Here is a 15,727-nt window from a genome sequence, read left to right on the forward strand (position 1 = left end):
CTAAATTTATACAAATAACATGAAAATAGTGTGTCATACTATACTTATGGCAAGAATTGTTTTTCTCAAGTTTTTTGGCTACAGAATTAGGTCTTTTTTTTTTTTTTACTTTAAGCTCAACAATTAAAATCAAAGTAAGAAAAAAAAAATCCCTTTAATTCACAAATTAAAAACATGACGAATGTCATGTATTAAAGTGTTTATTTATTTATTTATCGGGGCAGAAACAATGAAAGGCATCTTTAATGGGTTTTTCAATAACCTCAGAACTGGACCAAAAATGTGCATCACGCATTAAAACAAAATGACAGCCCATAAGATGTTGCTAGTATCTCTGTGGAATTTGCTTGGACCTCCACTGATACTAAATATTAATGAATACAATATATATATTAATATTATATACTTTGCATAACAACGTCTCAAAAAGCGCAGACATGTTTGGAACTTACATACTTTATTTTTCCATAATAACATATTACTCCGAGTAACACAAAAATATCTCGAAATGAAACCAAACAGTAAGATTACAAAGTCATGCAGTCACCACGTGCATCCTTCTGACATTGTTTGATGGTAAATATGAATGTGTTGAAGGGAAGTTCAGTCTTAAAGCGGTATGACGACATATCAACTTTTGCTCCTGAGAAAAAAAAAATCACAGGCTGCACAGTGCACAGGGGAACCGAGTCGCCACAAATCTCCGTCCGTAACATTAACCCTCAAATCTTTCAAATGTTCGTGCGCATCGATAAACACCCTACGCGTTCCGCTTCGACATTTAACGCCAAAAAGAAGCGCTGCTTGACGCGAAATGTCTCTCGTTTATCTGTGCGTTTTCTCCGTCTCAGCGTCGCCGAAAGTCCAGTTCGGTTTTTACGTGAAGCTCCAAAAATCTATGAAATGTGTTTGCATGTTCTTCTGGATGTAGAGGTGGGATTGCGAGAATCGAAAGGTTGGTGAGCCCACACGCTCAGCTTCCCAGAAAGTACGTTTAGCAATAATTCACTATTCTCTTCCTCACGCGCTCGGTTCGGTCGAAGGCTACATGGTTTCTGGAAGTTGAGAATAAGCTTTTTCTCCCTTCTTTTTGCCATCAATCTCTACGACAGGCTTGGAGAAGGGGCGCTCGGACAGTGGAAGCCCTCCCCTCTGCTCGGATCTGCCTTGGTAGGTGCGAATAAAAAAGGGGCCAGTGTTTGCAAATATGCAGATACATCGAAAGGGGGGGGAATCATACTTTGTTGAAGTCTACTCAAAGTTGGGATGCCATCTTCCTAACGACCTTGTTGGCTGGGAGAACGGGAGAATGATTGTGCCGTACATTGTCAGTCGTGCTGCTGCAGACCGTACACTGGCACCGCAGAGACCCAGGTTTCAGATCATTGAGTCTAGACAAAAGGTATTTTTGTGCCGCTTTAATGTCAAATTAAATTAAGATCCGACTCATATTTTTAGCGACTGGACCATATTGACTCGTTCCCGCAGATTTGTGCTGTATTTTGCTTATGGAAACGCGATTACGCTTCCCAGGAAGTAATATTGCTTTGGTTCTTCGGAACGCAAGTATCACATTTAATCAATTGACAGAATATATAAATTCTAATCGTATTTAAATGCTGCGGTGGGCTGTAAAACTTAACACTCTCTTGGATAATTTGCTAGTACAATTATGATGCCGATGACGTTTATGATAGTTGCTCCAGCATGTAACGACAGGTGGTATTGTAGTTGATGATGCATTATGTTATAGACGCGGAACTTTTGGTCTACAGCAGCAGCACACCTGTGCGTTACTAAAACGCGGTGGCCGTTAATATAACGGTATATTGTAAAATATAAAGGGTTTTTTGACTGTATTTCAAATTTGCTGTTTAGTCGCTCGTGATTTATGGGGATTTGTCGTACTCATCACGGAGAGATTAGCCAAAAATGTGCGCTTCATTGTTCGCCGAGAGGATATTATCAGGCTAATGTCGCCGCGGAGAGCGCGCGGGGATTTACTGCTGCAGTCCGCTGCCGACAGCGCGCGGCGCTCATGCACGCACTGTTTGTGTGATCGCCAGTCATTAACTTTCGCTATGACGCAAAGAGTTGGAGAAGTTTTCAAGCGCATTTAACTTTGAGCTATGCAAATTCTCGGGACGCCGCTCGGAGCGAGCTCTGAAAACATTAATTATTGTCAACGTCAGTTGGATCTCGTGCGCAAGAGAATGTTGAGAAATTTAAATATTTGGGCCTTTGGCTTGATTCTAGCCTCTCCTTCAGGTCTCATATTGAATCTATAGTGAGAAGAGTAAACTATAATTTAAAACTATTATATCGTTCAATTAATTGTTTCTCACTACCGATTAGATTAAGACTTGTAACTCAGCTATTATTTCCCATTATTGATTATGCTGATTTTGTTTATATGAGTACAACAGAATCATGCCTGAAACCCTTAAATGTTGTTTATAACAGTCTCTGTCGATTTGTGTTGAGATGTCCGTTTCTAACTCATCATTGTCATATGTATCAACAATTGAATCTTTTATCACCTAAGGCCAGACGACAGTTACATTGGTTTCAGTTTGTTTATAAATGTATCTTTTTTAATTATCCTTTTTATTTGAAGCAATATTTAGTCCCATATAGATCAACTTATGGCCTGAGACACCTTGATCATCTATTTTTTTCTGTCCCAAATACTTTAAAAGAAGTTGGAAGACGTGCCTTTAAATTTAAAGCTCCCTCTGATTGGAACAGTTTACCTTGTTCCTTAAGGTCCATCTCTTCTTTTTCACTTTTTAAGTCAGCCCTGTTAACTCATTTACAATCCTGTGATCAATGCAAATGTTTCTCTATATGAATGTTTTGTTTTTTTTTTTCTTCTTCCAAATAAGGTTCTCTCCTGTAATACTTTGAAAGTATTTTATATTGTTTATATGAATATGTTTTGGATAGAGGAGGGACTGGTTGGTTGAATGTGCTGAAGAGCTTTATGTGCGAGTTTGTAATTGTGTGTAATTGTTTGATGTTATTTTAGGACCCCCTCGAAAATGAGATGTTTCATCTCAAGGGGTTATCCTTAATAAAATGAAATGAAATGAAGTGTGTGCGTGTGTAGTGCTTGCGTGTGAGAGCATGCATGCGTGAGTGTGTGTGTGTGTGTGTGGAGCGGTGTGAGGAAGAAAGATAGCGGCAGGGGGAGATAGATAGGTGTGTGCGTGTCTTGAGGGAGATGTTACGTTGGACTCCGCATTACCTGAATTACTCGATATCTGCCTGCGTGACGTTGCGAAGTAACCTCAGTGATTTTTTCCTCCTCTATGAGGCTACAGCTGTTCAATGGCAATAGTTTATCCATTACTTTTAATTAGTCTTGGACATTTGACAAATATTAGAAGTTTAGTGTTTTTGGCTGTTTGACTCAAATTATTATTATTATTATTATTTTTTAAATAAATAGATAACAGACATAATAGGCTACAGGTTATATATATATATATATATATATATATATATATATATGTTTACAGTATTTTATAGGCTATATAATGACTGTAAGCATATAGATAGATAGATAGATAGATAGATAGATAGATAGATAGATAGATAGATAGATAATAGATAGATAGAAAGAGGCAGATGATAGATAGATAGATAGATAGATAGATAGATAGATAGATAGATAGATAGATAGATAGATAGATAGATAGATAGATAGATAGATAGATAGATAGATAGATAGATAGATAGATGCTGATTTTTACTAAATAAACTGTGTTAGTGAAAATAGTTCAACGAACTCCAGGTTTGTAGTTCCATTCCAAGTTTTACATTTCCCAATGGGGTGAAATGAAAAAAAAAAAATTCTGACCAGTACTTATTAAAATATTAAAATATATATATTAATGATCATACTAAATTTTATTATCTTGCTTATAAATGGGTAAAACCCATTTGAACCCATTGAAGGATAGTGGCAAAGATTGTTAAAGATTTTAAATTAAAATTAGTTACTTGGTATTTTGGGGCTGCACTGTGATCTTAAGTAGTCTTTTAATGTCATCTAATGATTCTTGTTCTAATATGCCTGATAAGATTTTTTAGTATACAGACTGTTACATTGAATGACATTTTTTTCTGTAAATCATGGTAAAAATGTATGATAGTTATTATATTTCTTCATAAAAACTACAATTAAACAGGGCACAGAATGACAAAATGATACTTTACATAACTTATAATTTAAAAACTTACAACTCTAGTTCACTGCAGAATTGTCTGTTTTAGAGTTATTATTCAATTAGGGGAGGACCAATTAGTCATGTGTTTGTCCCTAGGGAGGAGACATAAACTGTCTTTGCAGGCAGCTTCCCATGACATATTACCATTAGAGACCTTGCAAACCTGAATATGCATAAATTAATACATTTTGTCAGTTAACATAAATGTTTAAATAGCCTGCTGTGGAGACATACTGAATGTATCTTCCAGTTAATCAGGCGAGATATCATTTTCATAACTTGTACCAGTGCCAACATAAAACACAGTAACATGTGTAAAGGCGCATTGTAACTGTCACATATGAAAAATAATAGCTGAATATGGCAGATGGAAATTAGAGGAGAAACTATGCCTATAATTTAAAGATTTTAAGGATTTACAGGAAGCAAAGTTTAATATTTCCAAAACCATCCTCTCAAATTGCTGTTTGGGTGTAATTAGCCATTACTGGACTTCCTTCCTTTTAATGTAGTGATATCAGTCATAAAACTCTCCAGACACATCTTTATATAGCTATTATCTTGTGCTTTAGTACATTAATGATTCTGCTGAATATGAGTGTAGCGGCTATAACAGCCACACAACTTTTATCTGTTATATTTTTTGACACCCAGGGTATTGTAGTTATCCAATTAATAAATGCTGACCAAATCAACATTATCAGATTAATTTTACACATTTACGCACATTTTGCTTTTGGCATCTTAATATTTTAGAAATATTTATATTAATAGTGTTCTTGACTGCAAAGACAGTGAGAGAGGAAGAGATGAAACCCAAAATTGTTACTCTGTGCCATTATGTCATTACTATGCGACAGATTGTTTCAGATTGATCAGAACATTAGCATAGCTTGAGTCAGTCAAACTTTAACGGTATGAGCTCCGAAAGTATTAGCATCTGCTCTAATTCATCAAATCCTTTACACATATTATACCAATAAAAAAACTGATGACTTTTTAGTCACATACAGTTTCCAAAAGTAGCCTTTTTCAGCGTTTAGCTAGTTGCTGGTTTCACACAACAACCACATTGTTTGCTAGCATCAATGCTAACAGCTGTCGTTACAGCAGAAGAAAAACAACAACAATGTCTATTTCTCTCAACTTTGCATGCTTTTCCATGTTGTCTGGTCAGAGTTGCCTTTTCCTGTTCAGCTGTAAGTTTTTTGACCTCTCAACCTCCAGTTGACAACGAATCCCCTCTTGTTATTCCAAGGCCATTACTCATTCCATTTGATCAAAGAATAATATCCTCAAAGGCTAATATCAACAAAATAGGATATTGTAGTTTATGTAAGCTAATGAAAGATTTAGGAAAGAGCTATTTATATTCTATCCTCACTTTTAATGGTTTCATTTCTGTTTTTAGATCATATGGGGTATTATAGCCTATTGCCGATTGCCGTTACAGTACAGCCCCGTTCTGTACTTTGTCACTGCTAACCAGTCAAACATTATTGATTATGAAGAGTAAAGAGGCGCACTAACACTCTAGAGAGCTGAATTGATCAGACTGATGTATTTTGACAATCTCTGACACCAATTTATCATATTATATTCACTTTAAGGATGGAACAAAAAAGTGTTTCTTACATTTATATCTGAATTTCGTGTGAAGCGACTGACAGACGCAACCAGTGAATGATTAATCAGCTGAACTGATTCTGACCATATGACAGATGAGATCGGGATGAATTTGTCTGTGAATGATGGTCTTGCCTAAGACAGTTTGTTCTCAGTCTGATTATGCTTTCATTTGCTTTATTTATTGACTCATCTGACTTCATGCCTTTTTCTCTAAAATTTCGCAGCTTTGACATTCCACATTAGCTATAAATGGGTCATTATGTTTCCTCTGTTGAGCTGCTGATTACATGGTTAAGGGTCTGATTACACAAGCTCTATTTGAATGAATACAAAGCATTACAATCATTCATAACCATGCTTTTGAATGGGCCTAGGTTAATTGCATTGGGGTCTGGCTTGCCATCTTTACATCTGTGAGTGAGGCATTGTGCTGCTGCAAAGGAGAGAATGCAGTGTGTGGCCTGAGGTACGGCATACACCTCTTAAAACGCGGCGCACAATCAGGTGTATTAAAAGTTTTGAACCCCTCAGCTGAGCCTGAACTTCACCACATCTGCGTCAGCTATTGCTGTACCCTGAGTCATCTACCCCATTTGTTAAATCATTTTTAACATGAAAGTCAAACCCCAGTAAAAGCACCAATATTTTCATGACTTCATCAACCACATTAGACACTCAGTAGAACTATCTTGAATATTTTGTAATTTAATTGGCTTCCATTTAGGACCACAAACAATAAGACAAACACATGCCACCCAATGCTCAGAAGAGTGGTCACTCAATGTGGGTTTTTCAGTAATGACACATAAATGACGCAATGCGATAAAGGGACAAGCGATAAAAATGATCTCTTCCGTGTAAATCCATTCGTATTCGGCACAACCAGAGAAGTTTGACAGGACATTTTGTTGATCACTTCCAATTAGAGATGCACAGTATATTAGCAGTCAGTCTGTTTTTAGCCAATAAAGACTTTTTTTGGTTATCTGTCTTAATATTTAAAAAGCTGATATATCAAAGATGATAAATTATAGCTTATAATTATGATATATATAAATTATATATATATTTACACTACCAGTCAAAATATATATTTTTAATGTTTTTAAAGCGTTCTCTTCTGCTCACCAAGCCTGCATTTATTTGATACAAAATACAGCAAAAGCAGTAATATTGTCAAATAGTTTTACTATTTAAAATGACTGATTTTCTATTTAAAATGTAATTTATTCCTGTGATTTCAAAGCTGAATTTTTAGCATCATTACTCCGATTCTTCCGAAATCATTCTAATATTCGGATTTGCTGCTCAAAAAACATTTACTATTATTATTATTATTATTATGTTGAAAACAGCTGAGTATAATTTTTCAGGTTTCTTTGATTAATAGAAAGTTCAGAAGAACAGCATTTATCTGAAATATAATTCTTTTGTTACATTACAAATTACTTTATCATTACTTTTGATCAATTTAAAGCATCCTTGCTAAATAAATGTATTAATTTCTATCCCCCTAACAACAAAAAAACAATTATATTGACTGGTGTAGTGCATAATGTTACTAAAGCTTTTTATTTCAGATAAATGCTGATCTTTGCATATTTATATTCATCAAAGAAAAAAAAGAAAAAATGTACTCAGTTGTTTTAAATATTGATAATAATAATAATAATAATAATAAAATGTTTCTTGAACAGCAAATCAGCATATTAGAATGATTTCTGAAGAATCATGTGACACTGAAAAGACTGGAGTAATGATGCTGAAAATGTAGCCTTGATCACAGGAATAAATTACATTTTAAAATATATTCAAATAGAAAGAAGTTATTTTAAATTGTAAAAATATTTCACAATATTACTGCTTTTTCTGTATAGTGGATTAAATAAATGCAAGCTTGGTGAGCAGAAGAAAATTCTTTAAAAACTTACTGTTCAATTACTGTATGTAATTTTCTTGCACATTTTTTAAAAATATAAAGCATTTTTCAATGTGAAGTTTGAATCTGGACTTTTAAGGTGCACTGTAAAAAACATTCTGTAGTTGTATTTTAAAAAAATACAGAAAAACTGTAAAATTTACAGTATAAAACTGTAATTTACAAACAGGGAACTTACCACTAAATTCAACAACACACACTGCTATTAAAATCTGTTTTGTACCTTTAACATACTGACAACCACCATAATAATGCAGGTGGTAAAAGAGAAAGCCACATGGAGAATCAAAGCTCATCACAAGTAACTCACCACAAGCAGAAGTATATACTAATATAAGGTGCAGAGAGTAATTCATGCAAACACAAAACACCATGATGGTAACACACGATACTTAAATAATGCAATAAACTTTCATTAAACAACAGAAGATGTAACATAACACCAAAATGTACATAACTGATAACAAAAACTATTAAAAAACATGATTATTTAAACAAAATACTTTCGAATGTGGAGTGTCACGCAGATAATTCTGGGAATATCAGTTTGCAGTTTTTGATTGTAAATTATACATTGATTTGTTATTTTTACTTCTAAAAACTGTACAATTAACAGCATTTTACTGTAAAATTACATGAAATGTCTGGTTATATCTTTTACAGTTTTCCCCTGTACTATATAGTACAGGAACTCACTGTTAACCTATTAACAGTTTTTTTCAGTAGCGTTTTTACAAAATTGTACAGTTAAAATTACACTTATTTTTTACAGTGTGAGCATTCAGTCTTACAATAGGTAGATTGATCTTGAGGTCGTATCTTTCCAATGTATTGCTTATTGGCTTTGAAAATATGAATATGATCAATTTCACCTAAAATGTACATTTTGTGCATCCCTATTTCTATTTCTGTGGCCTCGTACTGCTTTGAAATGTCATTTGTTGCTCCAAAAGCATATCTTCATAACTGTGCATTAAACATGAAATATGTTATGAGATTGTGCCATATCATGCAGCCGTTTGGAGTTCAGTGTGGACAGACAAATTGCTGGTACTGGTCATTGTAATAGCATGGCTAGTACATTTTGATGGATTTATGCACATGCAAAATGCACGGTAATTATATGTGGCGAAAAATAAAATACTGTCAAGGAGGAATGAAAGAAATGAGAGTGTTGCAATAACAATAATTTAACTTAATTCGAAAAATCTGTGACTTTATTAGACTATATGTTGGAAGAGCGTGAAGTGCGCATGGTTGACAGAATGTGGGAGTCACACATTTGTAGATGGATAGGTTCATAAAATCCGAGGGTCAGAGGAAACATCATTTGACTTGAGTCTTCAGTGAAGTCTGTGACACAGGTGCAGAGAAGCTGGAAGATAGTTTAACTTTAAGGTGGACCTGATGTTGAAGAGGTTACTATGATTGACAGGACCCGATGTGGAGGTAGCGACAGACAAATTCACTTATTTCAGCTTTTACGAGACCTCTGCAAACACAGGTCATATGCTACAGGAACAAATGGAGACAACAAACTACAGAGAACTGATAATGCGTAGTAACCATTATACACTGTGTTTGCATTTTATTTGCTTTGAGATCAATGGTAGCGTTTTACCGCAAATAGCATCCTGTTCACTGGGAAGCTGTGTGACTGAATTTACTCCTAACGGAAAAAACTTCTCAAAATAAGAGGAAGCAAATCGATTAATTTATGTCCAGTGGGCTTATTTGCTAAGTCATTTTGTGGGTCCATTTCCATCACCCTAATGGTTACTTTGGGAACAGTAATTAGGCAAGTAGTGCTAACATTGAACCACCTGTCCCTTGCCTTTTTCTTACCCCATCTGACTGGCCGCTTTGCCTAGTTCATACACATTTTGTGTTTTGACTTTATCTAAACATTACACAAAAGTTTGGGGTTGGTAAGATATTTTAAGGCTTTGGAAAAAAATATAATATGCTCACCAAGGCTGCATGTATTTAATAACAAAATACAGTACAAAACTACAAAATACAAAATATTTGTTTCTAATTTAATATGTTTTAAAATGTAACTTGTTTCTGCAATCGCAAAGCTGAATTTTCAGCATCATCACTCCGGTCTTCAGTGTCCTTCAGAAATCATTCTAATATGCTGATTTGCTGCTCAAGAGACATTTCTTGTTGTTATCAATGTTGAAAACCGTTGTGCTGCTTAATATTTTGTGAAAATTATGAATAAAAAGGTGAAAAGAACAGCATGTATTTGAAATAGAAATATTTTGTAACATTATATATGTCTTCACTGTCACTTTTAATCAATTTAATGCAGCCTTGCTGATTAAAAGTATTCGTTTCTTTAAAAAAAGAAAGCTTTTGAATGGTAGCATACACTGATCTTGGATTACAGCATATCATAACCTGAATTGCAAAAACAAAACAATAACACAGATAAGAGTGTACATCATGGGGATGGACTACGACACGCTGCTAGGATAACGTTTGGCGTGTGGTAGTGTGTGGCCAACTGTTGGCTTGGTGCAGCAACCATAAGAGTGGAACGGATTTGAGATGTGCCATATTGCCATTCCAAGCCAGGATAAAAGAGAAACCACGGGCTGTCCATGGCAAGCTAGCATGGTCCATTAGAGACATGTTTTTCTCCTTAGCTTTGGATGGGAAGTGAGTCATTGCTGCTAATACTGAATGAAAACGCTGCTATGTAATTTCAGCGCTTTTGGGATGTGAAGGTTGGGTGCTTCCACTGTCCCAGCAAGAGATGTGTGCGGCGGGGAAGGTTTGGCAGGCGTGAGGTAAAGCAGCCTGGTGCAGTGTGGCCCCTGGTTTGGGAAGGAGAAAGAGAGAGCGAGCGAACGAACGAAAGAGAGAAAGAGGCTGGCTGTGGTCCGCTGGCGCCACAGACCCCTGAGCTGGGGAGAATGCGGGGGCTGGTCTCCTGCCTTTGAAGCTTTACCTCCCACTAATTCTGGCCTTCCAATTTCCACACACTGCGTAGATCCCCTCCACCACCCCCTATCCTCTCCTCTCTCCCTCCCTGTCCCTTTGTTTCCCTTATAAGGACTGGCCCGGCCATTTCCTCAGCTTTTCTCAGTGGGGTTGTGTTTGTGGATGTCTCTGTTGTGGATGGGGGGCAGCCAATAAAAAAACAAGAGTTGAGTTTTTGGCGTTTGGATTCTGTCATGAAGTAAAATTCTGTGTCCAGTCATTCAGCGGCGTTCTGTTGTGTCTCATATTTCACTGCTTGATTGACAGCGGGTCTCTTCGGATACGAAATAGGCACCTTTTCAAGTTTGCTAATGTGATTTTAAAAGAAAATTTCTGAGAGAATTTAAACATTCTAACAGATAAAGTGTTAATAAATTACACAGTGCCATCTTAAGCTACCGTTAATACATTTTAATTATTCTGGGATAAAACACTTTAGGATATAATTAGGCCCTTGGGGAGGTAACAGGGTTGACATTTTTTTTTTGGACATTACAAGCCTTGCACTCAAGGTCATGAAACTACATATGTCCTTCTTAGAACTAAATTTGGATAATTCTACAGACATTCACTTGTCAGTTATCACCTATTTACTATTAAAAACATGGTAATATGGTTGACATTTTAAAATTGGGGACTAGTCTCAAAAGTATAATGATAAAAAGAGGAGACATTTAGTGTCAATGGAAAGTTAACTTCTTGAAAATATGATGTCTTATAAGAATTTTTTTATTTATTTATGAAGTCATTAGTTTAGGCACAAAACATGATGGTAACAGGGTTGACATATAACTTGGGTTTTAAAACTAAAATAAAAACTGTATACAGAGAGCAAATTAAAACAAAATAGCTTTTATTTCCATCTATTTTGTTTTATCAAAATGTGGATATTTTCCAGAAGTGGAAAGAAAAATCACACAAAAATGGTTTGTTTAGAGACATATCTGTATTAGCACATAGTAAAAGATGGCATACACTGTTCATTGTTGAAGTCATTTAACAATAGATTGCTGATGCATCATTTAGGGACACAAATTGCACCTGTTTTGTAGAATGACCTCTTTATTTGATTCCGTAAATAACCTTTATCATCATTATAAAAAGTTAAAGAAGAGATCGTTCTTTAAGGAACCTTTGACTGAATGGTTCCACACAGGTTCCTTAAAGTGTATGGCAGGGGTCGGCAAGTAAGTTTGGCATCGGGCCAAAAAACAAATTTTGCCACTAGGTCAGAACATAGTGAAAGGATAATTTAAGATATTAATTGATGAAAAATGCAACCAGAATTGCCTGTGACTGACTGTTACAATGTATTTTGTAACTGGTAGTGAGCTGTTACTCTGTGTAAAATCCTGCGATAGTCATTAACAAAAAGCCACATTTGTGTGGCGGTGTCCGATCAGAGTATGTGAGCGGAGTGGAGCGTCAACAATTTCCCCTCCACGCTCGAGCATTTAATAATCACTCCGCTCCACCCCGCACTCACTGATATCAGAAACACCGCTCCGCGTCTAAAGTATTTCAGTATGTTTGAAATATCACAGTTCTTTGGAAGCCCGTTTCCACCACTTAATAAAAAATAAAAATAGGTTATTGCGACTTTTTATCTCACAATTCTGACAACTTTTTACAGAATTGTGAGATATAAACTCGCAATTGCGAGTTATAAAGTCAGAATTGCGAGTTAAAGTCCAGTTTTGAGGAGGGGAAAAGACATATGTTCTCAGAATTACGAGTTTATATCTCAGTATTATGACTTTTTAACACGCACTTGCGAGTTTATATCATGCATCGCATTCAAAAGAACCTTTTGAATCACCTATAGTTTTAAATGTTGTACTGTCTGCTTTACCTTGAGTGAAGTGACTCTATCTCATCTTTTACAGAAACAGTAAGTCATGCTTTTCTGAAAAGTAAACCAATTTGCTGTGGAAAATGACTAATTGTGAAATAATGTTTTCATGGTTTACTTTTTTGCCATTTTTTATTATTCAAGGTGCTTTTTGTCACAGCATCTGGCTGTGCTACTGTTCACGTCTGTCTCATTTTTTCTTTACTCCGTCTACATAGCATTTGAAGATAAATGTACATATTGATTTCCCAGACACAGTAGGGGCATCGGAACAGCACTCAATAAAATGTTGGAGCCATGCGAAAGAAAGGCCCAAATCGCCGCTCACTGTTCTCAGTCACAGCTTTTTTGTTGTCAAGGCCTCTTTTAAGAATCAGAACACTTTCAACATCTTTCCGTCTCTCTCTCTCTTTCTGTCTTAGTTTACAGGTTGCCGGCAGAAAGATGTGGACGAAGGCTGAAGTCTAGAATCGAGGGCATTGGGGTCTGCCTGCCATTGGCCGGCTGTTTTGCCCGTTAAGGGGAGGCTCCACCCTCACCTGGGCACTGAGTGGATTGCGAGCGCTGCCTGGCTCCTCCCTCGCCAGCCCCCATCCCCTCCCCAACCCCGTCCCCCTCCCACGCTCACACCCCGGGGCTGGACCATGTCTGGCGGACAGCCGGAGGGCAGCCGGACACCCAAGGCCCAGGACCAGGACCAGGACCAGGACACGGAACAGGACAAGCGCAGTTGTGGGGAGGACACCCCCGTTATCGAACGCCGCAACCGGAGCGGCATCATCAGCGAGCCCCTCAGCAAGAGCCTGAAGAGGTCTCGCACCCTTTCACAGTACACCGCCGCGTGCCCCCAGACCGCCAACGGACTGAAACACAACGGCCAGGTCAAGAGCCACACGGCCAAGCCCCAGCCTGCCCAGCAACAGTCGCAGCAGCCTTCCGCCTCGGCCTTGCTGCCGAGCAAGCTGGACCGAACCCTGGAGCAGGTGCTGGAGGGACAGAACGGCCTGTTGCACTTTGCCCAGGCAGCTGCGCTGCTCAAGCGGGCGGGTATGGAGCACATGCTGCTGCCGGGGGGAATGGGAGTGGGCGTGGGCGGGGGCGAGGTGGGGACGGTCGACTTGGAAGGGGCGTCGATGGCCGACACGGTGGGGGGTCACACAGACTTCCCGTACGGTGTGGGCGGTGGCGGCTTCCCCTTTAACCCGGGGCTGTTCATCATGACGCCGGCCGGAGTCTTCCTCGCCGACAGCACGCTGCACATGGCCGGCTTGACGGAGTACCCAGTGCAAAGCGAACTGGCCTCCGCCATTAGCTCCGGGAAGAAGAAAAGGAAACGCTGTGGGATGTGCCCACCTTGCCGGCGCAGGATTAACTGCGAGCAGTGCAGCAGTTGCCGGAACCGCAAAACGGGCCACCAGATCTGCAAGTTCCGCAAGTGCGAGGAGCTCAAGAAGAAACCATCTGCTGCACTGGAGGTAAACGATATTGAGAATCTGTGACCTTACTTAGTTGCATTTGTTCGCTAATGTTACAGAGAGAATGTTTTGTGGCCAGAAAGTGTAATAACCTTCCTTGCTTCTAATTTGGGTGAACTTTGTACACGGTGCCGGTGTCTGCTGAGGGTTAGGCTGGGAGATGAGGCTTTGGGGTGACAGGTGGCACTGACAGTAGCGGGGGAGGGAGATATGGCCAGACATGCACCATGGGGTTTGTTCTAATCTGCCCCCCACTGTGGCATCACGTCACTCTTACCACATCCTGCCTTCCTGACACTACTAGGACACTCCTCAGAGACATGATGCCCTCCAGTATGGCCACTTTTTATAGGTCCCTGCATTCATTAGTTCAGTTTTGAGATGGAATATCAAGGTGGTATATTTAAGGATGTAGCGGTGGGCATGATGTGGACGTGGATGTGTATGTGTTTTTGTAGTTTTATGAACGACGTAATCCATCTGGCCGCAGGGCTGTCATCTGGAGCACCAGGTGTCAGTGACGAACAGCCCTCCCCTCCTCTCTCTCATCAGTGGGGGTTGATGGTCCTACAAACTTCTTCTTGCCGAGGTCAACCCGAGTTGTTCGGATTGTACAAATACCCAAATTAGAATAGTGTTCGAATTGTGCTGGACAAATTTCAAATATTATTTATTTTAATGTCATCATGAAATCAGAATTAACCCCATTTGCTTAATGCACATTCCTGGTCTTATTGTAAATGATCAGTGCATGCTATTTCATATAAAAAAATGGAAGAATTTACTATAAGGTTCAGTTTATCAACAATATTTAGTGCATTTGGTGATGAACTACAACTATTTTACAGCACTTAGTAATCTATCTTAATGTTGATTCATGAATATATTATTTTTGTATGTTTGTATATGTTAAAGATGCATCAGTATATGTAGAAATTTACATTAGCCTAGATTAATAAATGCTGTAGAAGTATTCAGATTGTTAGTTCATATTCAAATGCATTATTTTTAGTTAACTTTCACATAGTGGATAATGTTAACCAACCACCAAATACACTACCATTCAAAAGTCTGGGGTCAGTAACATTTTGTCTTATTTTGAAAGAAGCCTTTTATGCACAAATATAAGGCTGCAGTTATTTGATCAAAAATACAGTAAAAACCATAATATTGCAAAAATATTAGTAGTTTAATATAACTGTTTTCTATTTTATATGTTAAACTATAATTAATTCCTGTGATGGCAAAGCTGAATTTTCAGCAGGCATTACTCCAGTCTTCAGTGTCACATGATCCTTTAAACATCATTCTAATATGCTGATTTGCTGCTTAAGAAACAGTTATTATTATCCATGTTTAAGTTTGCTACGTAATATTTTTGTCAAAACCTTTGAGTAGAATACAGTTTTTTCATGATTTTTAATGAATAGAAAATTCAAAAGAACAGCATTTATTTGAAATAGAAATCTTTTGTGACATTAAAAGAATAAATAAATGTCTTTACTGTCACTTTTACCTTTTGAGGAAAAACACTTACCTTAACTCACCCCAAACTTTTAAATGGTAATGCATCGCAGTTTCATTACATCTACATTTTAGAATATATTCT

General features: G+C 37.6%; 1 protein-coding gene across 4 annotated transcripts in view; it reads left to right on the forward strand.

The window, feature by feature from the left end:
* Positions 1-645: 645 nt before the first annotated feature.
* LOC306855808 (CXXC-type zinc finger protein 5-like) overlaps positions 646-15,727 on the forward strand; it is a 28,058-nt gene continuing 12,976 nt past the window's right edge. The window contains exons 1-2 of one of the 4 annotated variants that reach the window (XM_079394699.1): positions 646-1,170; positions 13,066-14,118. In XM_079394699.1, the coding sequence (XP_079250825.1) occupies positions 13,288-14,118 (831 nt within the window). In that variant the 5' untranslated portion in view covers positions 646-1,170; positions 13,066-13,287. Of the gene's footprint in view, positions 1,171-1,237; positions 1,403-13,065; positions 14,119-15,727 lie in introns of those variants that run through there. The other 3 variants (XM_079394697.1, XM_079394700.1, XM_079394698.1) reach the window with 3 other exon arrangements.

This window comes from Barbus barbus (assembly GCF_936440315.1).
Source record: "Barbus barbus genome assembly, chromosome: 36".
Classification (NCBI taxonomy): Eukaryota; Metazoa; Chordata; class Actinopteri; order Cypriniformes; family Cyprinidae; genus Barbus; species Barbus barbus.